General features: G+C 40.3%; 1 protein-coding gene and 1 long non-coding RNA gene across 3 annotated transcripts in view; both read left to right on the top strand.

Annotated features, from left to right (window-relative positions):
• Positions 1-26,388, top strand: part of HBS1L (HBS1 like translational GTPase) — a 46,212-nt gene extending 19,824 nt beyond the window's left edge. For both annotated transcript variants that reach the window (XM_083607763.1, XM_083607765.1), the window contains 14 exons: positions 7,968-8,076; positions 10,191-10,435; positions 10,549-10,714; positions 12,446-12,563; positions 13,087-13,233; positions 13,606-13,680; positions 14,751-14,868; positions 15,007-15,075; positions 16,359-16,463; positions 18,408-18,498; positions 20,253-20,361; positions 21,572-21,672; positions 23,228-23,372; positions 25,756-26,388. In XM_083607763.1, coding sequence (XP_083463889.1) covers positions 7,968-8,076; positions 10,191-10,435; positions 10,549-10,714; positions 12,446-12,563; positions 13,087-13,233; positions 13,606-13,680; positions 14,751-14,868; positions 15,007-15,075; positions 16,359-16,463; positions 18,408-18,498; positions 20,253-20,361; positions 21,572-21,672; positions 23,228-23,372; positions 25,756-25,767 — 1,610 coding nt within the window. In that variant the 3' untranslated portion in view covers positions 25,768-26,388. The remainder of the gene's footprint in view (positions 1-7,967; positions 8,077-10,190; positions 10,436-10,548; positions 10,715-12,445; positions 12,564-13,086; positions 13,234-13,605; positions 13,681-14,750; positions 14,869-15,006; positions 15,076-16,358; positions 16,464-18,407; positions 18,499-20,252; positions 20,362-21,571; positions 21,673-23,227; positions 23,373-25,755) is intronic.
• Positions 23,381-25,509, top strand: LOC310760033. The gene is made up of 2 exons (XR_014546708.1): positions 23,381-24,921; positions 25,062-25,509. It is a non-coding gene; the product is annotated as an uncharacterized lncRNA (long non-coding RNA).
• Positions 26,389-26,728: the final 340 nt, after the last annotated feature.

Raw genomic sequence — 26,728 nt, 5'->3', positions numbered from 1 at the left:
ACTAAGCCGCTTCTGGAACACCGTGACGGAAGCCAGAGCACACAGAAAAGCCGTTTACCTTCTTGCTGCAGCGGTACCTATTTATCTACCTGCACTGGTATGCTTTCGAACTGCTAGGATGGCAGAAGCTGGTACATAGCAATGGGAACTCCATGACACGGATCTGAACCACCGACCTTCCAATTGGAAAGCCCAAGAGGCTCAGTGGTTTAGACCACAGTGCCTGGATATGCAGAGTTGGCTCCGATGCTACAGTTGTAATCTCCTCAATACACAAAAAAAGATGTTGAATGGGCAGCTGCATGTGTCACATAGTTATTAGCAGACTTTCATTTATCATGCAAGTCGCTTGAAACGTAAACTAATCTGAGTATATGGGTAAGAGGTCTCAGTACTACAAATCAATTGTGCTGCTAACATGCATATTAATGGTGAAGGTAAAAAGTGTGAACTTGCGTTGGACTTTACAGTGTATTTAGAAATCTGTTGTAGTGTGACAAAAATTACTATTGAAAAATACATGAATTAACAAATCCAATATACGTGGTTATATGTGTAAGAGATGTAGAACAGGAATGGGGGCCCTTGTGAGATGTTGGATTTTAGCTTCCATCAACCCTCACCATTGGCCAGACTGGTTGATGAGAGTTTCAGTCCAAGAACAGGTATACGGCCACAGGTTGCCCCTCCTGGTGTAAACTACATTGTACGTGTTGCCGCTAAAAATTTCTAGGTGATACTGTCCTTGGGAACTGGTGGATTTTCACACTTAATAATAATGAGAAGAGCAGATAATAAGTAGGGAGGGGAATGCTCAATATTTAGCAAGGTAGAGATATTAGAAAGACAATATAGACTGAAATTTTCAAACTGCTAGCTCATTTTTCCATTTCTAAGCCAAAGCAAGTGCATGGGATGGGGATTTATAAAATGAATTATCTTGCTATTTTAAGTTTCAGTAACTACAGATCATCTGCCTTCTATTTTTGCGCACTTAAAAGGTATGAAATCTTTGTATGAAATCTTTATCTCATTTACATGTGCAAAGGAGAACATTGTGTGTTTATTTTATTTCCTGTTCTTTCCTATATCAAAGTGTGCACCGATAATGTAACAACGGAGAGGTGCATTAGAGTTTATGGGAACAGCAAACCCTGGATGACTGCTGAAGTGAGGTTACTCTTGAAAGCTCGGGATAATGCCTTTAAGGCAGGGAACACAGATACATACAGAGGGGCAAGAACAAAGCTCAGGAAAGGCATTAAGGCGGCAAAACAACAATATAAGCTTAAAGTGGAGAATTGCCTAGCCGATAACAACACGAAACAAGTGTGGCAGGGACTGCAGTACCTAACCAAATACAAGGACAATACGAGGAACAAGGTTAAGGCTGATGATGTGTTAGCGGAGGAGCTGAACATCTTCGCCCACTATGAGGTAGAAAGATCAAGTGTCGCGGCTCCTGCCTGCCAGCCTATAAACTCTTAGCTACTTATTCTATATGACCATGAAGTGAAAGCTGCATTGTGGGCAGTGAATCCCAGCAAAGTGGCTGGTCCGGATGGGTGCTGGGGAAAGTGGTAAAAAACTGTGCTGATCAACTAGCAGGGCTCCTGACAAGGATTTTTAACATCTCCCTGCAGACTGCTTGTGTACCATCATGTTTGAAAGCAGCCACCATTGTCCCAGTCCCAAAGAAAACAGCAATTAACTGCCTAAATGACTACAGACCCATTGCATTAACATCTGTAGTGATGAAATGCTTTGAGAGATTGGTTCTTCAACAACTTAGGACATGTTTTCCACCGAATTTTGATGAACACCAGTTCGCTTACAGGAGAAATAGGTCAACAGACGATGCCATAGCCACAGCTTTTCACCTTGCAGCGAGTCATCTGGAGAGACCGGGGAATTATGTCAGAATGCTGTTTATTGATTATAGCTCGGCTTTTAATACCACCTTTCCGGACATTCTTATTAAAAAGCTGGTGGACCTGGACCTTTCCCCTACCATCTGTGATTGGATTAAAGACTTTCTGAGGGATCGCACACAAATAGTGAGGATTGGGCCTGTTACCTCTCTGAAGCTCAGCACTGGCACCCCACAGGGATGCGTGCTGAGTCCCTACCTGTACTCGTTGTATACATATGACTGCATTTCATCTGATCTATCCACTGCAATTATTAGGTTTGCAGATGATATCACCATAATGGGTCTAATTACAGGTGGAGATGAATCAGCATATAGGGAGGAGGTTCAAAAAGTCTGCACATAGTGCCTAGAGAACAACTTGCACCTGAATATCAGCAAGACAAAGGAGATTGTATTGGACTTTTGGAGGAAGAGAGAGGATCTAGCCCCGTTGTCTATCGGTCTGTGTGTGTGTGTGTGTGTGTGTGTGTGTGTGTGTGGAGAGAGTCTCTTCCTTTAAATTCCTGGGAGTTTACATTAGTGAAGACCTCACTAGGAAAATCAATACAACCCAGGTGGTTGGGAAGGCCCAACAGAGACTCCATTTCCTCAGGGTCTTGCAAAAGAACAATAGAAAGTGCCCTTTCATACTGTATAACAGTGTGGTACACTGGTTTAACAGCCACGGACAGGAAGTCCCTACAGAGAGTGGTGAATGCAGGATATGACATCATGGGCTGTCCTCGGAGTTCGCTAGATGACATCATGGGAGACCGCTGCCTCAGGAGAGCAAGGAAAATTCTTAGGGATGACTCACTTCCTGGCCAGCACTTCTTCAATCTCCTACCTTTGGGCAGGAGATACAGAAGTATAGTCAGCCGCACCAACAGGTTGAAGAACAGTTTTTATCCGTGGGCTGTTGGGCTGCTGAATGGAAAAAAAATACTGGTGTAATTGATTTCCGACAAGCACACAGAGCGCGAACAAGACTGAGTGTATGGAGGGGGGCTCGTTTAATTTCACTGCACATAGGTGGTGTAGTGACAATAAAGGTTTATTATTATTATTATTATTAAATTTCCAGTTAGCTTTGCCTTTTTTAGATAGTATCCAATGTAATGGCATCTCAGAAAGTTGTATTTGGTTTGCTGGTTAAATTTAAACTTGCTGTCAGATGCACAAAAATTGAAAATCTTTTAAAGTTGCTGAATTATTCAAGTTGTCAATTCTTATTGTCCCTAGAATGGTTAACTTACTATTACAAAATATAAAGTTATAATGGGCTGGAAAACTGCAGTTCTTTTCCATACTTAATTTGTGGATAATGTAGCAAGAATATTGGACAGTAGTGTATGAAGTGTACATTTATTAGGTGGTGGGAGGAACGGTGTCATTCCCCATAGTATTTAGGACTGGGTGCTTTGATCTCCGTCCACAGAGCTTCTTATGGGACATACTTGATGACGAATCATGCCTGAAACTATAGCTCATCTAGGAGGGCAAAGTGAAATACATTTTAATAGCACACATGCTGAGTGTATGCAGCAACATTGTGTTGGACAAGAGACTCTGTGGAAGATGCACAAGGCTTCCACCAAAAGCAGCAGCCTGGGTTGTGCACTTTTTTGGGGTAGCAGCAACATTTTGACACCCATCACTCCATGTTTTTGGAGGTGGGGGATGTTAATCATAATGACATCTGAACACAGTAAGTTGGAGGTACAGATGTGAAAGCAGAGAACTCAATTGGGACTGCTGTTTTCAGTGGCAACCTTGTTTTTCATATATGTAGTTTCACCCCCAGAGTCCCAACCCTATGTGCATTTTGGGCATCTGGTTTCTGTATGAACTTTGATTTTATCATTTAACATGTTTTGGAATAAAGAAGTGCTTTCTTCATAATAGAAAGGTCACACACTGGTGTAATTTTTATTCCTGTGTAGATGAGCCTGTCTGGAGATTTGCAGACACATTCGCTTAAACTTGAGACTTCCACTCATGTGGATGCTATCATGAGTTTAAGACTTAGGATTGCCTCTGACCAAATCATATTCAGAGTGGACACAATGAAATCAGCAAACATAAATTAGGCCTAAAGGTTTCGTTATGTTTGATTTGTAAAGCACACTGGTAACTGATCTGTTAACAGCACCATCCTCTGGTGTTGTAACGTCAGATTTGCTGCCTGATACTACTTCGTTTCTGGAAACATGACTGAATTGCAGTAAAAGTATCGACTCGTTACATGTTGTACTTTCAGTTTTACATACTCATAACGAACCAGAACCTCAACAGAAATTCTATTAATTGTGTTGAACGTTAACTTGGACTACATAAACTTTCAGTTTAGATTAACTGGTTTGTAGAGAAATGTTGGTAGGGCTATCCCCCATTTAGTGCTGACACTGCTTTTTGCATGCCTATTTATGGTCAGACAACTGCGCATAACATCACACAGTGTTTTCCCTGATTGTCAATGAAACACACATTGGAGTCATTTAGTAAGATACGTTGAATAAGGAAACACCACAAACACATTTGTGGTTATAGCAGAATGTGAGAATCAGATAATCAGAGACCGCCTTTGGGAAGCATGTTTACTGCGCAAATGATTCCTGAAATATTATTCTCACAGCTTGAAGGCAACAGTTTGCTTGAGATGGAACCGAACATATTAGACCATTTGGGCACCATGGACATCTTCATTTATATCTTATACAGCTTGGACTCTCATTTATCTTGGACTGCTAGTCATGTTTCATTTGTTTGCTATGCTCCTATGCATTTTCTTTTCCCTAAATCTTCTGTCAGTTTGGGCAGGTAGCTTGTTTCACCCTGCTGAACAATACTTATTTGGTGGTTCACATGTAACTAGACCAATGCAGTTGTAAAACGAAGCAAAATCCCATGAACAAGTTTAACCTGCACACAGCAATATCTGGTTTTGTGTGTTTTTCTTGCAAGCAGAGTGACATTATTTTCATACTGAACTCTCTTGATTCTATTGTGTGGTGTAAATGCACATCATGTGTGTCAAATGTGCACTAATCAGTTAAAAAACTCTGTTTTCGTCTGAGCATGTAGTCAGTTTGGGTGATAACCAGTTGTGGCACCCTGCTCTCACAAGCCATTCTGCTAACGGAATCTTGTTCTTAGTTTAGAGCTGAATCCAGGGCTTGTCTTGTACTTGTGAAAGTTGGTGCACAACCACTTTTATCATACTCTGCGACAGTTCCTCTTTATGCACCACTTCTTGCACAACAACGACGATTCCATACGTAACAATAGCACAATAAGTTTGAATCTTGCTCTCTGTTTTCAGTAGGTGGTAGGCAATGTTTTATCATTATGTGACACATTTATGGACAAAACATTGATGGGAATTACTTCAGGATAGCCCACTGGATTATATCAGGAAGAGGATGCATGTTATCTATGCACGTTTCACAGAATTGGATTAGGCTATCCTCTCTAGGTTACCTCAGGTCCTGGTTGTGAGCTTCCCATAGATAGCTGGCCACAGTAAGAGCAGAATGCTGGACTTTATGGACATTTGGCCTGCTCCAGATGACCCCTATATTCTTAAGGACTCGATTGGGTGCAGGGGGAGTCATTCAGATATCTGTATGTAGTATTTTCAAAGTTTTTTTTGCCTAAACTCAGAGCATTTTGGGTGTCTTTGCAGGCTGTCTTGAGGCTCTGCTCGCATGACAAATGCACTGTGAGATCCAGGTGGCTCATAGTTATTGTGGTTGCTGCAGTTATGGAAATTGCTACCAGTCTGAAAGTGTGCCTGCCTGGTTCTTTGCCACACACACCATACATGAGTGTGTCTACTTGGGGGCCCTGAACATCTTACTTGAACAAGAAATTACCGTGTGCGTACAGGCTCATAAGCTTTATAAAGAAGTCGCAGCTGAAAGCAACAGGGCTTTTACTTGGAAACCCCCTGGTGTAAATTCTATTTAGGAAATAACCTTTTTCTAAATAACTCATTCTTCTTTCTTGGGGAATTATTCAAAAACAGCTTGCAAGTTGCTGAACGTCTCGAAGTAGAGCGAGGCCATACCTAGTCACACACTTAGGTGATGACCCCAGTTCATCAGTAGGCAAGGGAATCTAGGGCAGCGTTAGACGGGCAGGATGAAAGACTTCCTCTGCTCAGTACATTCTGTTAACATGTTAAACTCACTAGTTTTGAAATGTACCATTAGTGCAGCCCACAGCTTTAACAAAGTAGAACCAAGTACAGCACACTGGAGTGTGGGAGAGAGGGAGAGATTACTAAATACTGTGAAGGCTATTTGTACCCTGGGACAATTAAATAAATTCTGAACCAAGGAAATCTACATTCTGTAAATTGAATAAATTATGCAAATCAGTCAAACATAGTAAAGGTAAAGGGGCCCCTGGCCATTAGGTCCAGTCGTGGCCGACTCTGGGGTTGCGGTTCTCATCTCACTTTATTGGCCGAGGGAGCCGCTGTACAGCTTCTGGGTCATGTGGCCAGCATGACTAAGTCGCTTCTGGCGAACCAGAGCAGCACACGGAAACGCCATTTACCTTCCCGGAGGAGCGGTACCTATTTATCTACAATGGTACCTCTGGTTACGTACTTAATTCGTTCCGGAGGTCCGTTCTTAACCTGAAACTGTTCTTAACCTGAGGCACCACTTTAGCTAATGGGGCCCGCCACACTGCTGCCACATGATTTCTGTTCTTATCCTGAAGCAAAGTTCTTAACCCGAGGTACTATCTCTGGGTTATTGGAGTCTGTAACCTAAAGCGTATGTAACGTGAAGTGTATGTAACCCGAGATACCACTGTACTTGCACTTTAACATGCTTTTGAACTGCTAGGTTGGCAGGAGCAGGGACAGAGCAACAGGAGCTCACCCCGTTGCGGGGGTTCGAACCCCCGACTTAATGATTGGCAAGTCCTAGGCTCTGTGGTTTAACCCACAGCACCACCCGTGTCCCTAGTCAAACATACTTTAAAAATTAATAAAAATAAATGTTGCAGTACTGAGGATTTGAAAGATTTTATTTGTGCATGTGTGTATTTCTTTTAAGGACTGGATAATTGCAAAAGTTGAAATGGCATAAAAGTAGGCAATCACTTGCTTGTGGCACCAAGCTGTGAACTGCTGTATCACCCTATCCTTTAGGAAAATGTCATTCCCCTTCCCTGTCAATATCTGGCTTGAATTAAATTATACACCACCCTTCATCTGATGATTACAGGGTGGTTTACAATATAAAACCATAAAATGCATATAAAACCACAAAATAACATAAGAACAAACAAGACACATTTAAAAGGCCACATCAGCCACAGTGGAATAAAAACACCTAGAATACTGCAGCAGAAACACACAGACTCAGAAGTTTGCAAAAAGAAACAAATGTCTGGAAAGATGGACCTCATTATTTGGGAACACATACAGGGAGAAACAATTATAAGTGCATTCAGACAAATATAACTATATGTGCTTTACATTTAACTTTTGATAAAAGGAGAAACACGGGCAGTACAACTAAGTCTTTCAGAGTGGGGAAGAAAATGTTAAAAGGATATTATCTCAAATACAGCATCAACAGAAGGTTAAAAAATGAGAACCTCTCCTATTTGAAGTTAGGGGAGTTTCAAAAACATCCAGCCATTACATAAGAAAACTGCCATTATTAGGATGCCAAATACGATGAGCATTGGCTACAAGTTTTTGGCACACCTTTTGAGATAGAAGGCTTAGATACAGAATAAATATTTTATTTGTTCATTTTAGGTTTCCTTTTCTTCCACTTTCAAAAGCTCAGGATGGCTAAAAATTTTAATAAGCTGCTCTGAATGTTCACATGTATAGTCTACATTGCTACAAAAGCAGCTTTTTACTTGGATACAACTATGCAAATTTTTATTTTTAGCAAACCTGATTTTTAGAAAGCTAAAAGTTATCAGTTGCTAAATCTGCCAAGATAACACATTGGACTACACTGAATTTAAGCCTGTTTGCACTGTACTTATGCTGTATATGCATTATTTTCTCTCCTACTAGGAAAAGTCAGAGATTCCCAGACAAGCAGAATTGAATCTGATGTCGTGCCAAAAGTTACCAAAATGACTGTGTCTGGAAAGAGACAAACTACCGGCTTTGAAGTTCCATGGTAAGCCTTCACCCCTTGCAAGGTACACTGGCATCATCTTCCTTCAGATTGGTGCACCTATATCAAGATTTTTGGGGGTCTATTTTTACAGAAATTTAGTCAATATGTCACAAAACTGAGCAGCATGGCTTCTTGTTTGACTCATAATTACTTTCAGAAAAAGGCATCTTGCATTCGTGAGTTTTTTTGAAAAAAAATCTTTCACTCTGAGTAGCACAGAGAAAACAGCTAGCCACATTAAAATAATCTGTTTCACAGGGTGCAAAATTTTCTGGAGGTTAGTTTAAAATACAACTTTGCAAACTGAATTCTTGCAAGCTCAGTTATTTGAAGTATAATGATTGAAAGGGGGGGAAATGAGAGGTTTTATGGTGTCCATCTGTAGACCTGTGACGGCCATTCTGACAATGGACTGGTTCACTGATAGAAGCCTCTGCTAGATTATATGCTACAAGCAGATACAACTCTTCATATATAAATAGCATGGCAAGTAATAGAATGCATGGGGCTGCTTCTGCAAATATCCAGTGGTGTTGCTGCAAACATGGAGCTCTTTACACTACAATATTGCTGTGAAGGGGCTGTTTCTGCAAGAATTTAGTGGTCCTGCTGCACACAAGGAGCTCTCCACACAGATCTTTGGATCAGGGCCATGGTCTGCTAAGAGTAATTCTGAAATGTGTTCTTGACACAGTTATTCTCAACCAGACATTTCTATTGACCTATGCCTGAAGGTTTGAAGAGGGGGAATTCTGAAAAAAAAATCAGTAAAGTGGAAGTAGCAGATAGTCTGAATGCAACATACATATACTTGTATTTAGGGCAATGGATATGACCACATATTGTGATCAAACATCTACATTAAAACAAATGGAGCAACTTCAATCTTGCATGGTCAGCATCTTGCTGGAGTCTTCATAGTGTACATTCTAAATTTATAAAGCAAGTATGTATGTTCAGCATCTCTTCATAGCTATGGCTCAAACCTGTGTTAAGAACCAAACGTAAATGACGTGCTCTTGAGCAACAGTTCAACAGGTGGTCCACCTTAAACTACTTTCACTATTATTAATTTCCTTTATATTCTGCTATACCTCCACATACTTGTGCATATATACCCGACACTTTTGCTGAAGATTCTCTGTGTGTATGCATACACAGACTTACTCAGAATCACAAACACAGTTCCAAATCCCCTCTTGGTAGGCCTTCAAGCATATGTAGCAGCAATGTCTTCTTGAGAGTAATTGAGTAAAGTATGCATTTCAGAATTACTCTTGGCAGACCATGGTCCTGATCCAAAGATCTGTGTGGAGAGCTCCTTGTGTGCAGCAGGACCACTAAATTCGTGCAGAAACAGCCCCTTCACAGCAATATTGCTTACATGGAGGTTTATGTCATGTGGTGTCTCTCTCTACTTATAGTTCTATTTCAGCAGAGGCTTCTATCTGTGCAGTGGAGAGGGAGATGATTTTTGCCAATTTCCCTTTTTTTCTGTACACCATCTCCCATGTTCTTCTGAAGGGTTCCCCACCAATCTGGAGCAGTTGTTTTTTTTTTGGGGGGGCATTGCAGGCAGAGGGAGAATTGGCAAAAAATTCTCCCCTCCCTGTTCTGCTAGCAGAAGTCTCAGCTGGATCAAAGAGCCTTGTGTGAGTGGAGGTACCCTACCAAACAACAGTTGGAATTCCATTTATCGTTTGTAAAGCCAGCATTTCAAGCAAGCCATTCAGCAGGTAAGTGCAGATGACCATTTGCCAAGTGAGAACTTAGCACAGAGTGAGTAGGACAATTTGGCTGGCTGTGGTCTGACCAAGTGGTGAAGGGCACCTTGCCACAATTTTGTGCCTACTCATAACTCCAGGGAGGAAGAGTGCTATGGGTCCCTTCTGTACTGATTCTGCTCTGCCCTGCCAACTGCTTGACATTCACACTGTAGTAAGTCACTGTTTAGTAAATGATTTTCTGTATTTACCCACTGTCTGTGGCTGTTTGGTAGCTTGCCTCCACTCCTTTATTTTGCAGTTTTGATGAACGTGTAAGAATGAATTTCATTTGTTCTGTATAGTTGTGAAACTCTTCTTCTCCTAAAGTTCATTCTTTGCTTTTTCCAGTGTAAATGCTGAAGAGAATGGGCATATGCCACAAAAGGGACTCTCAGCTGGAGATGCCAACGTGGGGGTTACTGAGATTCTATCTAAACCAGCTTTTCCACCCCAGACTGTTCAAGTATCAGAAGAAGCAACCTTGACACCAACTTCAGTGAAAAAGTCCGGAAAAGCAAAACAGCAAATAGATGTGAAAGCTGAGCTGGAAAAGAGACAAGGAGGAAAACATCTACTTAACCTTGTGGTAATAGGTAATATTTTTTTGGAGTGACAATGATCTGAATACACATAAACAATTCTTCCCTCAAGTGGCTTTTAACATGTATCCATCAGAGATAACCCCACATGTATTTCCTATTCTTAGGACATGTTGATGCAGGAAAAAGTACCCTCATGGGTCATTTGCTGTATCTTCTGGGCAATGTGAACAAAAGAACTATGCACAAATATGAGCAAGAATCAAAGAAAGCTGGAAAGGCATCATTTGCTTATGCATGGGTCTTGGATGAGACAGGGGAAGAGAGAGAGAGGTGAGCAATATACAATGTGTGTGTGTGTGTGTTTCTATGAAGTATTATTTGTATTGCACTTTTAATAGTGCACATTGATGTTTACTGTTAGCATGAATAAGATATGATTAAATTAGTGGAATAAATGCTATGCTGATAGAATTGTTCTCCCTTCTTGTGAATTGAGGAAAGAAGCTGTTGTATTCAAACTTTCTGCATGGAAGGAATCTTTTCTGCAAAGACTTGCCTGTAGAGCCAGTGTGGTGTAGTGGTTAAGAGCGGTAGTCTCGTAATCTGGGGAACCGGGTTCGCGTCTCCGCTCCTCCACATGCAGCTGCTGGGTGACCTTGGGTTAGTCACACTTCTCTAAAGTCTCTCAGCCCCACTCACCTCACAGAGTGTTTGTTGTGGGGGAGGAAGGGAAAGGAGAATGTTAGCCACTTTGAGACTCCTTAAAGGGAGTGAAAGGCGGAATATCAAATCCAAACTCTTCTTCTTCTTCTAGAGGAATCTCCTGTGACCTCACTTAGAACACTGTATTTAGTCCTAGATGGTTCACCTGGTAAATAATATAGCGTCAGAAGAGGTTCAGAAAAAAGGCAACCAAAATGATTTAGGAATTGGAGCCACACATCTTGAGGAAACTGTTGCAATATTTGTGGCTTTTTAGCTGAGAAAAAAGCTGTATAAGATTATGCATGGCACGGAGAAAGCATAAATATTTTTTTCTCGCTCATAATGCTGGAACTGAGGACCATCCATTGAATCTGAATGTTGGAAGAGGGATAGGACCATTAATAGCTACCATGCATACTACCTCTGCGATTTAAGATAGTAGGCCTCAGTTGTAGTTGTAGTTGTTGGGAACCACAAGTGGGGGAGAGTGCTGTTGCATTCAGGTCCTTCTCATCAAACCTTCAGGCATAGGCTGGCCACAGTGAGAAGAGGATGCTGGAGTAGATGGACCTTTGGTCTGATCCAACAAGACCACTTATATGTTCTGAGCCTCTGCCATGGAACCCTTGTTCATTATGCACTCCTTATATGTGTTTTTCAAGATTCTGGGTCATTTTATGGAGTGAACACTTGGTTTTTTGGGGCCACAGTGTTATCCCATATGAAGCAGTATAATTGTACTCCACATGAATGGGGAGTTCTCAAGAACATACCCCAAATTCTCCTGTGAAGGTGCATAGTTGGATGCGATTGTGATGTAATAACTGCATGGGGGTGGTGGTTAGTTCACTCTTACTAAGGAACCCGTGATCAGCTTCCAGGGAACCTCAGGATGCTCCATACAGTTTGCAAATATCCTTCTCTAAGGCTATTGATACTGGGTTTTGTTTGTTGCCATTGCTTATGTAGCAGAATTAGTGCTGAATTGCATGACTAGTTTCCATGATGAAGTAGCCATGAGACTCCTCTTCTTTGGTGTGGTGGCCATTCTTGGATGTGCTCAGGCGTGTAAGCACATTCTCATTTCACAGCTTCCTCTGATATTGCAAGCTCGTACATTGACACATTTCTCAGGATTGCTAGCTGTATCAACTTGGTGATAGCTTTTTCTTGTAACCATGATTAAAAGAATTATTTTGTGGGTGCCTTTATCATAGAATGGCACTATAATCACATTAGACTCTTTTGTGCTTATCCCAAAGAAGGTGGTTTATTTTTAGCACTCGTTTATTAATACAAGGTAAACTTTGGAAAGGATTCTAAGTGACACACTTCATGCCTGTGCTTTATTTTTAGGGGAGTGACAATGGATGTAGGTATGACCAAATTTGAGACAAAAACAAAAGTTATTACATTGATGGATGCTCCTGGCCATAAAGACTTCATTCCAAATATGATCACAGGAGCTGCAATGGTAAAGACTTTTTACTGGCGTCACCTGTCTATAAAAAGAAGTGATAACACATTGAATTAAGTTTTGTAACAGTTCATTCACTGGCAGTACTTAGTGGTTAAAATCTGTGGAGTTTTGAAATGTTCAGTATGGCATCTTGATTCAAAATGGCACCCAGCTGTCTTCAAACATAGACACAAACCTGCTTCTTGATCTCAGGAACCATTGTGTAAAATTTATTATATCATAAGCATTGTCCAAATGCAAAGCAAACAAACACTAGCTTTCCCAAATATATAATAGATCCATACATTTTCCACTGTTTGTGCAAGAGCATAGCAAATCTTAGCTTTGTAGTTCTTACTGTATCAATACAATGGGCGCCATTGGGGCTTTACATTTCTGGAATGACTCAGATATGCATGCATTTTATCATAAAGGGGGAAAGGAAGCGTATTTGTGAAGAAATTATGGATGTGGTTCGGCGTGGCTGTGTATGGTAATAAATGCCAAGAAATACTGTGTAACAATTATTCTTCCTTAGGCTGATGTGGCTATATTAGTGGTGGATGCCAGCAGAGGGGAGTTTGAAGCAGGATTTGAGACTGGTGGGCAAACACGAGAACATGGACTGTTGGTTCGATCTCTTGGAGTCACACAGCTGGCAGTTGCTGTCAATAAAATGGACCAGGTATTTTCCCTTGACTTTCTTAAAATTTATTTTCTGCAGGAAGAGAACACACAAGTTGTTACAGATGGAGCTTGGTTATTTTCCAAGGAAATTGTAATATTTTGTTGAATTCTAGAAAGATGAAATTCTGTGGAAAAAATGGTACATGTACAAAGTGTTTTATTGGCTTAGCTGACACTTAAATGAAGATTTTCTTGATTCTTTCAGCACCCAGTGTTCTTTCTACTGGGTTACCTTATTATTTTATAATTATTTTTCGGTGGGGTGTCTTACTGCTAATGTTACTTCTTGGCAAGAGATAATTTTCACTTGTGTTAAGAATGGTGTTTGTACTTTATCTTTCCTTGGTGAAATATTATGTGTTTATTTTAGGTCAATTGGCAACAGGAAAGATTTCGGGAGATTGTCAGTAAGCTCGGGCAGTTCCTGAAGCAAGCTGGCTTTAAGGTAAAGAAAATTATATAGAATTCAAGTCTGATTAAAAGTCTGAGTTTTCAGTGACTATATCCACTGCTATGGGTACAGGGAAGGTCACAAAATGCTATTGCCCCATTCTAAATGTGTGGATATAATATGTGATAGGGCTGTGACGAAAATTCTGGTGACTGGCTAATTATGACTTGAAAATTATGCTGGAATTTAGCAAAAAGGTTTTCAGTTCTTCAAAGGGCTAATACTTTAATTTGCTACTGACTGCCAAGAATTCCTTTTTAACGAACTAGAATTCTAGTCCTCTGCTTTTCAACTGACAGATGTTTTATATCCACTTCCACTGCTTGGGAGAGCAATACTTCAACTTCAATGCTGTCTTCAAAAGAAAAAAATTACAGAACAAGAGCATCCTTTCCTCTTGTCCATGTTGTCTGTGGAGGAAATGAGTACTTTTTTTTTCTTCTCCAGAGAGTTGGGCTTTTAGAGAAGCGCCGCTGGCATTTTGCTGCTGCTTTCTGAAAAAAACTAAATTGAAGGGAAAGAGACTACCCATCCTTCCCTTCCCTCTCAGTTTTTTGCAGAAGTAGCAGTGGGGCAGTGCTGATGCTTTTTGTGGAAGCTCAGCTTATGAAAGAGAGCACCTTTCCTTTCCTCCGTGGTGAGCAGGGGATGGAGAGAGAGTTTAAGCCAAGCCAAGCTTTACAGCAAGGCTTGCAAGGTGAGGGAGAGAGGCCCTTTGTCACTGGCGAGAAGATCAATAGATTTATTGATCCCTGCCTTTTGTGAGGTGTGAAGGGAATTGTCATTGGTCAGTTCGAGGTGTTTGGGGATGTGTATGAGACAGATGTTCTATACAGTGATGTCATGAAAGGATCAGATTGCTATAGGTGTTACTTTCTCCTTCAATATTCTGTGAAGTGCAGGACTTATTAATTAACTTCAGTAACTGATTAAGTAGCATTAGCTTTCTATCTTCCACAAGAAGAATCTTAGTTTGAGTTTCAAAAGCTTAGAAATACTACTTATAATGCTGGAAAAGTTGCTTTCCAATTTCACACTGCAAATTAAACACTTCTCTCAACCAGGAGTCAGACGTAGCTTATATACCTACAAGTGGACTTGGTGGTGAAAATCTTGTCACAAGAAGTCAAGCGAGTGAGCTGACCAAATGGTATGAAGGAAAATGCTTGTTAGAACAAATAGGTATGTGTTTACTTCTGTAAGATTTTTAGAACAGTTTCAGTACACAGCTGGGGGAATGCAGTAGAGACAAATTAATATCGCTTGCTGTAAGAAAGTAAAGGATATAGCTATTCACAGAGCACATTGGTTTATTTACAGATTCTTTCAAGCCACCTCAAAGATCAGTGGAGAAACCATTCAGATTATGTGTATCGGATGTTTTTAAAGGTTTGTAAGTTTTTTTCCAGTATTAAAAAAAAAAAAATTTCTCTCATACAATTTTCCTTCACTGGTGAACAAATTTCCTAAAAATATTTATTAAAAAAAACTAATCTAGGAATGCTACTTAGAATAGGTAATATCCTGATTTTCATTACTGACTGAAGTGCATGTACTGGTGTAGCTGGGTCATTGCATAGCTTGTTGCAGTAGTGCAATACACAGTATCCACAATTATAATGTTTATTCTATCACTGCAGTTCTTAAATTTGGAGAATTGGCCAGACTTTTTGTAACTTTCATTAAGTTCCTTTGTTCTTATCTGTATTTTCAATGTACTTGTTTTTAAATTTTGTTGATTTTTTTCTGCGTTTTTAAAGTAAGTACTTTAAACTTTTAATGTAAACGGCTTAGATTTTTCTTTGCTACAGCAATCTATACATTTTGTTAAGTGAAAATAAACAGCTGCTGAGTTCAGCAGATGTGTCGGCACATGGGAACGTTGGCACCTATAATGGTTTTTGAATCTAGGATGCTTCTCCCACTCCCCATCCCCGATACTTTCATCGTAGAGAGGGCAGAACAAAAGCGTCCTGAAAGAATTTCCACGCTGGTTCTCCACTAATGGTTAGGCAGACATTGAATAAAGATTCTGTGTATGCAGTGGCAGCTGTTGCCCATTGGGACTGGTAGGATGGAAAGCAAAGTGGACAGTAGTAGGAAGAGCTGGAGCCAATGGCAGGCGGAGCCAACTAATTCTAGTTTTCTCCCCGCCCTCCTCCCTACTCATTCTGCAAAGGGCAAAGCTGAGGCAAAGAGGGAAGAAGCTGACAGTCAGGGCTACCATAGGAAATAAGAAGACACTGCATCCACTATGAATCCCCGACTGAACTGAGAACTGCACTTGCAGAAGAGTACAGTTCTCGGTGCTGAATGGCAACCATAGTGCCAACATAATCCCTCTGATTTAACATCTCCAGCCAGCCACGTATTTGTAGGTTTGGTGAGAAAATAGTTTTAAAACCACTGAAGCACGATAGGTAGCCCAACGGAACATAAAATATCTGAGTACATTTTTCAAATAGAAAACTTACTGATTGGATGTTTATTGTTTTCTTATTGCAATGTTTAAGATTTGTTTTACTGATAAAATCAAAGACTCACTTTGCATGACAATGTGAAATCAATTGTGCAACTATTTTTATCTTATCAAAAATTGCATCTCTGGTGGAGCAACCTTCAAAGATGTTGCATGATCCTTTTGCTGTCTCCAACCAACATTTTTGTTGCAGATCAAGGATCAGGATTTTGTGTGACTGGTAAAATTGAAGCAGGCTATGTTCAAGTTGGAGATCGACTGCTAGCGATGCCTCCTAATGAAACTTGCACTGTAAAAGGTATAGTATACAGGCTGATGGATGATCTCCCTTCGGGTTACCCTGCAGGCAGCTTTAGAATACGTTAATCTACACTGTCGTATGTGAAAACCTCAAAGAAAATTGGGTGACTCCTCCTGCTGAACTGTGAATGTTGCTCCTGGAGGTCCAGTGAGCAGCTGTGTCCAAGAGCACTTTTGCAGCAGCTGCATGCATTCCTGGATAAAGCAGAAACGGTTAACTGCCGTGGTGACATCAATATTGGATTACTGCACCACTCTTACATTTATTGAAGCATATTTTCTCCACCCCCACCCCCCAATCTTCACTGGCTTCCACTTTGGGTGGGTGGGTGGTTAGAGCCAAGATATTGAATGACATGCTTCTACAAAAACCTGTTCACTATTGTCATCATTTTAGAGGTATTGCCCCACATCCTGCTGCCTTCTGATTGAATGTGGCTGGTGGCAATGGAAGGCACCCAGTTGCAACACCCAGTTGTGCAATTCCCTATCTAGATATGTTTGATTTGCTTTCCCTCTGTTGAATGTAAGGTGGTAATTCCCCTCCCCACCCCTTCATCAAGCTTTTCATTTGGCTGGAGTCTTTATGCTCCTCTTGGTTGTTTTATCCGACCCAGTTTTATGCTCACTCCTTGCAGCTGTTTTAATTGCTGCTATTTGATTTCATTAGTAAGATATTGTTACTGGATATTTTGTAATTTTTATTGCAGGTTGTGTGTTTATATACACATTTTTAAAGTTTAAAATTTCCTTAGGTTGAAAGGTCGTATGGAAGTACTTAAATAATTTGCATTATTTTAGTTATTAGAATGAAACAATAATATAGCTGTTGCCATGTTACTGTTGAACTTTCCACTAATAGTTGGCATAGTAAGAATGCCATAGACATTCTCTATATCACTTTCTCTAAGCAGTCTTTTTCAGACTGTAATACTTCAACATTTGTGAGAAAATAATCCTAGTAGTCAGGATTCAGTTTATTTCATTTAACATTATTTTTTTATATAGGATGGCTACTTAAAATATTCTTTACAGAAGTCGCATTCCAAAGCAATATTAATTTCCTTTAGAATTAGCTGAGTCAGTGTGTATGTGTGTATAGCTGGACTGTATTCCAAGCTTATACTTTATTGGTTTTCACAACTTGCAGAATATTTTTATTGTAGATGAAACTGAATAATTATCCTGTTTTAATGGACAAGACATTATTATTATTATTAGTTTGGGTTTACTTTATGTATATCCCAAATATGAGGCGATAACTTTATAAAATCAAGCATTAAATTAATATGACAGTATAGTGCTTTTCTGAAAATTTAACACTTTCAGATTAAGTACAGCATTTCCAGAACACTTTTTCCAAAATTGCCTCCTTTTTCCAGTTATGGTTTCCAGCAACCATATGAATGCTTCAAAGCTCTAGATGTTCGTGCATTTAGCCATCAGCATATAAGTGCAGAAATTCTTCAGCAAGTCTTACATATGATTTAGTACAGAGTTTAGTGTGCTTCATAGCACACCCATTTGTTTCACCATTACGTTGAAAGCAAACAAAAACTCATTTGGTGAAAAATGAAAGCAGGTACGACCGAGATATTTAAAAGTTTGCGGACAGGGTGCTTGTACCGTAAATAATAAATTCCTTCTTAAATTCTTGTGCAGTCATACTTTCAAAATTGTGACACCTGTGCAGTGTGACAGGCATATAGCTCAACACTGACTTGCAGAAAACTCACTCCGTAAGGCAAGGTGACTTTAGATGATGGTAGTTCCCGAGAAGAAAAGCTGTCTGAGGTTTTAGTCAACAGCTTTTACTATCACCTCATTCATACTGAAAACTGATGAGTCGTGGTTGATGCAGCAGAACTGGCAAAAACAGAGCTGTTTGTAGCAGTTAAACCAAGGTAGTTCACTGTTTAGTTCTGGTTTTACTCATTTCTAGGAATTGCCCTACATGATGAACCAGTGGATTGGGCTGCAGCAGGAGATCACGTTATTCTCACTTTGACTGGCATGGATATCATCAAAATCAAGTGAGTACACACAAGACTTTGCCTAAGCAACGGTTTATATTTAACATGAAGCTTTCTAACCGTTGCAGTTGATAATCAGTGGTTTACCGGTTGGGGAGGGAGGGGGTGGGAGGCTTGCTACCTGGATAGCAAGAGAACTGCAAATCACCTAGCCTGCATGCAAGTGACTCTGTGAAACTGGCAGTGGTCTTGATCACAGTCAGGCAATTGTTGGGTTAAAAAAAATAATAAGGGCCAGGCATAACGATTTGTTGGTATATTCATCTGGAGTTTTGGGAGGCAAAAGAGTGCTCAAATAGATTGCATACAACGTTGGGTTTTATTTTATTTCTTTACTGCAGTTATTTTAACAACAGTTATTTTAACACTACTAGTACACTTGGTCCTGTAAGGAAGAGAAACAGTACAATGTGACTGCTGTTTGACTGAGATAGACCAGTCAAAGGGTGACAAAAGAAGATGGGGCTCAAAAAAGAAGCAGAAAGGGGTTAAATTTGGCAGAAAGTATCAAAGAGACTATGATGACCAAGGAAGAGTTAGCTCTTGTCTTCTTCCAAATAAATACATGGGGGGGGGGGGGGAAACAAGAGCTAAAAGTGGCACTCTACATTAAGGTACTACTCTCCATAAAAACAAGCACCGTTTGAGTTTATTATGCAGAGCAATACTGGAGTCGACATACTAAGGGAATTTTAACTGGTTAATTCAGTTTGGTGGTGCTGGGTATGTGTGAAGGAGAGGAGCAGGAGAATGGGCCACTTGATTATTAACAATATTTACCGTATTTTTTGCTCTATAAGACTCACTTTTTCCCTCCTAAAAAGTAAGGGGAAATGTGTGTGCGTCTTATGGAGCGAATGCAGGCTGCGCAGCTATCCCAGAAGCCAGAACAGCAAGAGGGATTGCTGCTTTCACTGTGCAGCGATCCCTCTTGCTGTTCTGGCTTCTGAGATTCAGAATATTTTTTTCTTGTTTTCCTCCTCCAAAAACTAGGTGCGTCTTGTGGTCTGGTGCGTCTTATAGAGCGAAAAATACGGTAATAGCATGATCCTAACCATATTTGCTCAGAAGGAAACCCTTTTGATTTCAGTGGGTCTTACTCCCAGATAAATGGGCTTAGGATTGCACCCTCAGAGATTCTCTGTACTTGTTACCAATTAGTGGAATGAATGACTGAATCTATATTGTTTGACTTAAAAGAGGGAGCTCTCTCAGTAAGCCATAATTCTGCCCAACTTATAATGCTGTGAACAAATAGCACCACCTTCCTACGCACATCACACTAAAAATTACTTGGAGAACCCATAGCAAACTGCTACTCTCTGCTTTGTTTTATGTGTGTGGAATTTTGTAGAGCATTTGGGACGATATGGTAGAAAGCAATGTGCTACCCAAACATGCATAAAATAACCACTTCCATACCTCCTCCTGCCTAACAGAATCCGTGTGCACTTTAGAAGAGCCAGCAATCCCCAAACAGCAATAAATGCATTACTTCTAGGGTACCTGTTGGTAGCTCTGCTGCTGCCAATCCTATCCAGCTCAACTGAGGGCAAACCTCACCCTGGCACAGTCTGGACACACAAATAGGATTGATCACTGTGGGAAAGCTGCCTGGTGTAGGCCAAAGGATGACAGTGGGAATTGATGCAGTCTCCATGTTAGTTTGTCATCTAAGCATGCCTCTTGGTGTTACCACATTTAAAACCCGGGTGCACTTAGCCTGATTTGTTTCTTCACAATCTCTCTTGCAGTGTTGCGTGCATATTTTGTTGCCCCAAGGAACCTATTAAAGCTTGCACACGTTTCAGAGCTCGGATCCTCATCTTCAATATTGAAGTTCCTATCACCAAAGGATTCCCCGTAAGTGTGGCACTGTCTTTGTTTTCTGAAGACCTTATGTTCTGTGTTTTAGCATCCTATCAGTCATGCATGTGCCTGCTTTTTAATCAGATTCATTCTGTATGTACTGTATAATGATGTGTCCCAGCTTTGCTGCACACATCCTAAAGCAGAGAATACATCTTGAAATGCTGCTCTTGGAGAAGATTAGCTGTATTCATTACAGTGGTATTTTGAAGGTTCAAAATCATGCGTTAAGATAGTAGGCAAAAGCACTACTTGAGACTGAGAGACAGAAAGATGGCCTCATGTGGACTGCACAATTAAATCAAGAGACAGTTTTGGTTAACATTGTAAGGAGTTCATAAGAAAAGCCTCTTGGATCAAGTCAAATATCCATCTAGTCCAGAACTCTGGGTGGTAGCCAAAAAAGTATTTACATTAGTGCAAGGATTTCTGACTGTGCAATAGAACTCCCCTCCACTCACCCCATGCACCCCCTAAATGTATTCTGGGGGATCTTTCAATGCTCTGGAGTAGATTTAGGGAGGGCAGCGACCCACGGGAAGAAGAGAAGAAAGGCAAGTTGTGTTTGCACACGGAGATCATTTAGCAAATGGAACTGCTTTGTTTCATACTGTGCTCTGTTCTCACAGTGCAGAATCAGGTGGCCATAGGAAGCCCACATGCCGAACCTGAACACTCTCCCATACCTGTAATTCCCAGCAATAATTATTCAGAGGCATAGTTAGTAGCCATTGATTGCCTTTTAAAGCCATCCAAGTTGGTGGCAATCACTATCTCTCATGGGAGCAAATTCCATAGTTTAACTGCGTTCTGTGTGACAAGGTACTTCCCCTTGTCCTGAATTGTCCAACATTACTCTTCATTGGATAATTTGATGAGGGAGAAAAACTTTTCCCTATCCACCTTCTTCGCACCATGCATACATAGTTTTATATGTCTCTATCCTGTCCCTCTCCCTTACTTGCCTTTTCTCTAAGCTAAAAAACCTCAAATGTTGTAACCCTTCCTCTTAGAGGTCAGTTGTTCCAACCCCTTAAGTATTCTGGTTATCCTTTTTTGAACCTTTCCCAGTTATTCGTGCAAAATCTTTGATCTTGTAGCTTGTAAAATGCATTTATAGAAGCGTTTCAGTCCTGTTCACGTTCTGTCATCTGCTGAAAATAGTTTTAAGACGGTTGTCAATTAAAACAAACTCTTGTTTCAGGTGCTTTTACATTTTCAAACTGTAAGCGAGCCTGCCACTATTAGGAGGTTATTGAGTGTGCTTCACAAGAGTACAGGTGAAGTCACAAAGAAAAAGCCTAAGTAAGTATTTCAAGAGGAAATTTTGGTGAAAAATGTGTTGCATAGCAATTTCAACTCGAATTTCTATCATGTTAAGCCTAGTGGAAATGGGGAGAGAGATAATCAGACAGGCAGATAAAATTCAAATAGTTGATCTTACATTTAGATCTCAAAGCATTCTGAAACAAACTAACAAATATGTTGCTACGGATGTTCTGAGCATGTCATTTGGCTGCCTTTTCTTAGTTCTAGAGAGATAGGTGCTTGAAGTACCATTCTTGGTTTTATATTCTCTCTGCTTGTATCATATTCTTGTCCGAATTGCCTTTTTTTAAATTCTATGTATGAGATTCCATCTTGTGGAAGTGCCAACAAGAGATTTTGAGAGTACCAACACTGGAACTTTTTTAGGTTGCTTGGACTCCATGGGATTTATAATTAATTAAAAAATGATCCCTTACAAAGGCAATGGATGCCAGCCAGCATATCTTGCTCTGGTGTAACCATGTGTCCATACTTTAGCCTTGTGGGATTACAATTGGTTGATACGTCTGAAGTGGACCTAGGAAAATTCCGATAGCATCATTACACAATAAAAGCTCAGGCTATGTCCAGCCTCTCAGACATGGACTCTGGCCTTAGGTTTGGTGCACCTCAAGGTTATAGTGGAAATCCAGTTCTTTGCGCCCCCCCACAAGGCAGGTAAACATTAGAGTCTTAACTGTATGACTTCTTTCCAACTTCCTTATTTTTGCTGTCTCTTGGCTCTTGTGAGATCAGGAAAGCCAGTATTTTACATATGAATCTTTCTTCTTTGTTCTCTCCAGTCTCCTTCTAAGTAGGCTGGATCCTGAAGGCTTAGGTTCCTCTTACTGTATAAATCCTCTCTTTCTCCAACATTCTCATTCCCCCTATTCCACAATAAAGTCCAGGGCATGTGGATAAGATGGTCTGTTTAATGTGTTATTAGCCCCTTTTGTGCTTAAGTTTCTGTACTTGTGCTTCAAGCCAGGAAACCATTATTTTTAAAATCAAATTATTTTATGAATAAAAAACACAGCTGTGATCACAGCGTGACCACTCCTGTCTTTTTGAAGCAAGCCGTGTTAATAAACGGTTTTCATTGGTACTGCTAAATTCTCCAAAGTAAGCTCAGTAATTCTAACCAATGCAATTCTAATAAATAAATAAATAAAAAATAAGAAATTGTACAGTAGCACCTTAGAGACCAACTAAGTTTGTTCTGGGTATAAGCTTTCGTGTGCATGCACGCTTCTACAGATACTACCGTGCGTGCAAATGAAAGCTTATACCCAGAACCAATTTAGTTGGTCTCTAAAGTGCTACTGGACACTTTTTAAATTTTTTTTATTTATTTCGACTGTCAGACCCACACGGCTACCTACCTGAATCTACAATGCAATCCTGTCTGCAGTGAGCATTTGTCGCCAGTAAATATTCCAAAGTTGGTATTACTAATTCCCCAAAATGTGTGTTTTCCATGAACACATGTGTACAGGCACAATAATAGATCCAATAACAATGTATATGAACTGTTGCTCTTTTCCCCTTACAGGTGTTTGACTAAAGGGCAGAATGCTTTAGTAGAACTGCAAACACAAAGGCCTGTTGCTCTGGAACTTTATAAAGACTTCAAAGAACTTGGAAGGTTCATGTTGCGCTACAGTGGCTCCACCATAGCTGCAGGAGTTGTTACGGAGGTATAGCATGTGTTTGTATGCATGCTTTATAATGACAGATCATAAAGTGGTATATTCTTTGCGTTGAGGTTCCAGCCACTTGCTTCAAAAAATCACCCACAATGAACTACAGACTACTTGAATAGCTAATCAGGCTTGGAAATGAGACTCTTTTATTAAACATTTTAAAGGAAATAAACAACAACCACTTAGAAATATTAGCATTTTTTTCGTCTCCCAGGCCAAAATCTTTGTAAACACTTTTCTGTCCAGATCTCAGTTCTCATAGAATCATAGAATTGTAGAGTTGGAAGGGACCCCCAAAGTCATCTAGTCCAACCCCCTGCAATGCAGGAATCTCAGCTAAAGCATCCATAGCAGATGGCCATCCAACCTTTGCTTAAAGCATCCAATGAAAGAGAGGCCACAACCTCCCTAAGGAGACTGTTCCACAATCTAACATCTCTTTCTGTCCCAAAGTTGTTCCTGACAGGCAAAATCTCCTTGAATCCATTGGTATGGGTCCTACCCTCCAGAGCAGTAGAAAATAAGCTTTCTCTATCTTCCACATGACAGCCCTTTGGGTATTTGAAGATGGCAATCATATCTTGCCTTCCTTATTTTTCCTTGGTGATTTGCACTTTTCTTATGCTACCCTTTAATTAGCTGACTGCGGGGTTTTTTTCCTTGATGGAGGTGGTTTAGCCCAGCATTGCTCCTACTTTGATTGGGGTTTGGGAATGTGTTAGAAGAGGCTTGCTCATTCCAGTCCTCAATAGGTTGGGCATCAGGTTCTCACAAGATGGTCTGTCTCAGAAAATTAGATGGTGGATCAGCGGCTTGTTGTAATGCAGAATGTGGCAGCATTTCAGTTCCCTTAATCCACAACATGTCACTTGAGAGGTACATGTTTGAATAGCTTGATTCGGCCTTATCTGCCCATCCAAACTTCTTAGAAGGTACAATGTGAAGAAAGGCAAAGTTGTGTTTTTACTTCAGAGGAGACTGCTGTTAAAATGCATACTGCTTAAAAGCCATTATTTGGCTGTGGTATACGTAAGCACTTTTTTGTTTTTAGTATTTCAGAGATGCCAAGTAGGTCATGTGATGAATTGTCTATGCAGTTGAGTGGCACAACTTTTCTTGAGGCAGGGTGGCATAAGAGTCATCTTCCTGAACGAAAATTGTGAAGGTTTTGCGTGTGCACTTTTTAAACCTTACAGTTGGGCAGCATTTTAGCTAACTGCAGAAACGGCTTCATGGAATGATGTGTCAGTGCACTTTCAAAGAGCTGTGCTTGCAGCTCTTCACTCATTTATGTGCTTAGTCACATCCCAAGCTCAACATGGCTAGAAGAAGGTAGCCCTTGTGTGCCATATCCCATTGCTCTTACACAAGTCCCAATTAATAGAAGAGCCATGCTGGATCCGACCAGTGGTCCACCCAGTCCAACATCTTGTTCCTAGGCCATAAAGGTAACACACACAAACCACCTACTATTCACTAGTGTGTGCACAGACTCAGTTACTGTTCAGTGGAATACTGCCTCAGAACCCAGAGGTTTTATTTAGTCTACGATGGCTTATAAAAGGTAAAGGTAAAGGGACCCCTGACCATTAGGTCCAGTCGTGACCGACTCTGGGGTTGCGGCGCTCATCTCGCTTTATTGGCCAAGGGAGCCGGCGTACAGCTTCCGGGTCATGTGGCCAGCATGACGATGGCTTATATCTATTGATAAAAACCTGTTTTTCATAAATGTGTCAGATCTTAATTTAAAGCCATCTGAGCCCATTACAGCTTGTGACAACAGAGTCTGTAAACTATGTAATATGTGAAAAACACTTTTGTTTGTTCTGGGTCTCTCGTTTCTCCACGCCATGTATAATCTCCTCAACCTCTATCATATCTCCTGCTCAGTTGCCATTCTTTTCCAAAGTTCCAAACATACCAGCATTTTGTTTAGGGAACCTTGCAGAGATCTTAGGCAGAGAAGTCTTTCTGAGTTCTTTCACAAAAGGTTAAGCGCCAAACTAGATGTGATGATGGGGGATCTGCGCTTGGATCACCAAATGTCTCTTTGCTTGCTTGTTTAAAAGCAGGTTGTGAGGGCAAGAGATTTTGCATTGGAGCTGTGCTGCTAGGAGAGGGTTTGTTTGTTTGTTTGTTTTTAAAAAACCTTTATGCCATTTCCCCATTATAAAATTCTCCCCTCCCTCTTACTATTCTTATCACTCCCCACCCTTGCTGTTAGCTGTGAAAGTTAAAAAATAAATAAAATATGGTCAGCTTGTGTGCTGGCCCTGCTCAGTAACACCTTCAAACCTGGTTCCAGGTCTTTGCATTTGTACACTTTGGATCAATGCCAATGTCTTTTCTGAAAATTTTAAATTCTTCTTCTTTTTAGATAAAAGAATGATGACTGTGCCAGAACTTCTGCAATCCAACCAAATGAAATCATATGTCCAAATATGCTTATTTGATGAATCCAGTCATATCAGTGGAAGGAGCAAAGGCAATTACCTTTTTAAGAGGAGGAGATGAAATACCAGGTGTTCTTCAAACATTTTGAAGCTGTCCTTGCTTCAAAATAGTATGCCAATAGGGAAATACACGTTGCACTTTCTTACTGCACAAGTTCCACTCTATTTCCCATTTAAACCATCATTGGTAACTCTAGAGGACCTTTATGAAAAGTTTATCAGAATGATGTGTTAAAGGACAGTGATTCATCATGGGGGGAAAGCATGTTACTTCCAGCCTTAAACATTGTTTACAATTTATTTTTGGGTGGGGGCACTGCTTACCTGCTGCACATTATTTCATAAATTAATTCAATTGGGCTATAGCGTTCCAGATTTTATACAAATACATTTTCAAAGAACCCTGTTTCCTTCTGTTTCAGAAACCATTATTAACCATTAATTTCTTTCTATTCCAAATTAATTTAAAACTTATTTGTCTAGCCCTAGTTAGTCCAATAATGGCTATTTTTATTTTTTAGATTGTAGAAGAATAAAGTAGCTTGGCCTGAGCATAATATTTGTTTCTGTTCATGTTGTCTTGTATAAATAAAATCTTGGCACAAGGGGTACAGTTGGTTATGAGGGGCAGTAAACAAGGCCCCTTGTCAAATGATGTCAACTTGTAAAGACATAGGTGCATACCAGCAGATAACACCTACGTCTGAAGGTGTATAAGCACTCTGCACATCTCAGAACACCCAAGAAGTCTACAGCAACTCCTGGAATCTTACTTTTACATGTGCCATCTTTTAAAGACAGGTCAGGTGTATTGATTTTCTCTTCACCTATCAATTACATGGTCTAAATGAGCTACAATGCCAGTACTTCTAAAATGAAGATGATCAGTCTATCTTT

This window comes from Podarcis filfolensis, assembly GCF_964270895.1.
Source record: "Podarcis filfolensis genome assembly, chromosome: 3".
NCBI classification, from domain to species: Eukaryota; Metazoa; Chordata; class Lepidosauria; order Squamata; family Lacertidae; genus Podarcis; species Podarcis filfolensis.
The sequence above is the reverse complement of the archived record's forward strand: the minus strand, read 5'-3'. Positions and strand labels throughout refer to the sequence as shown.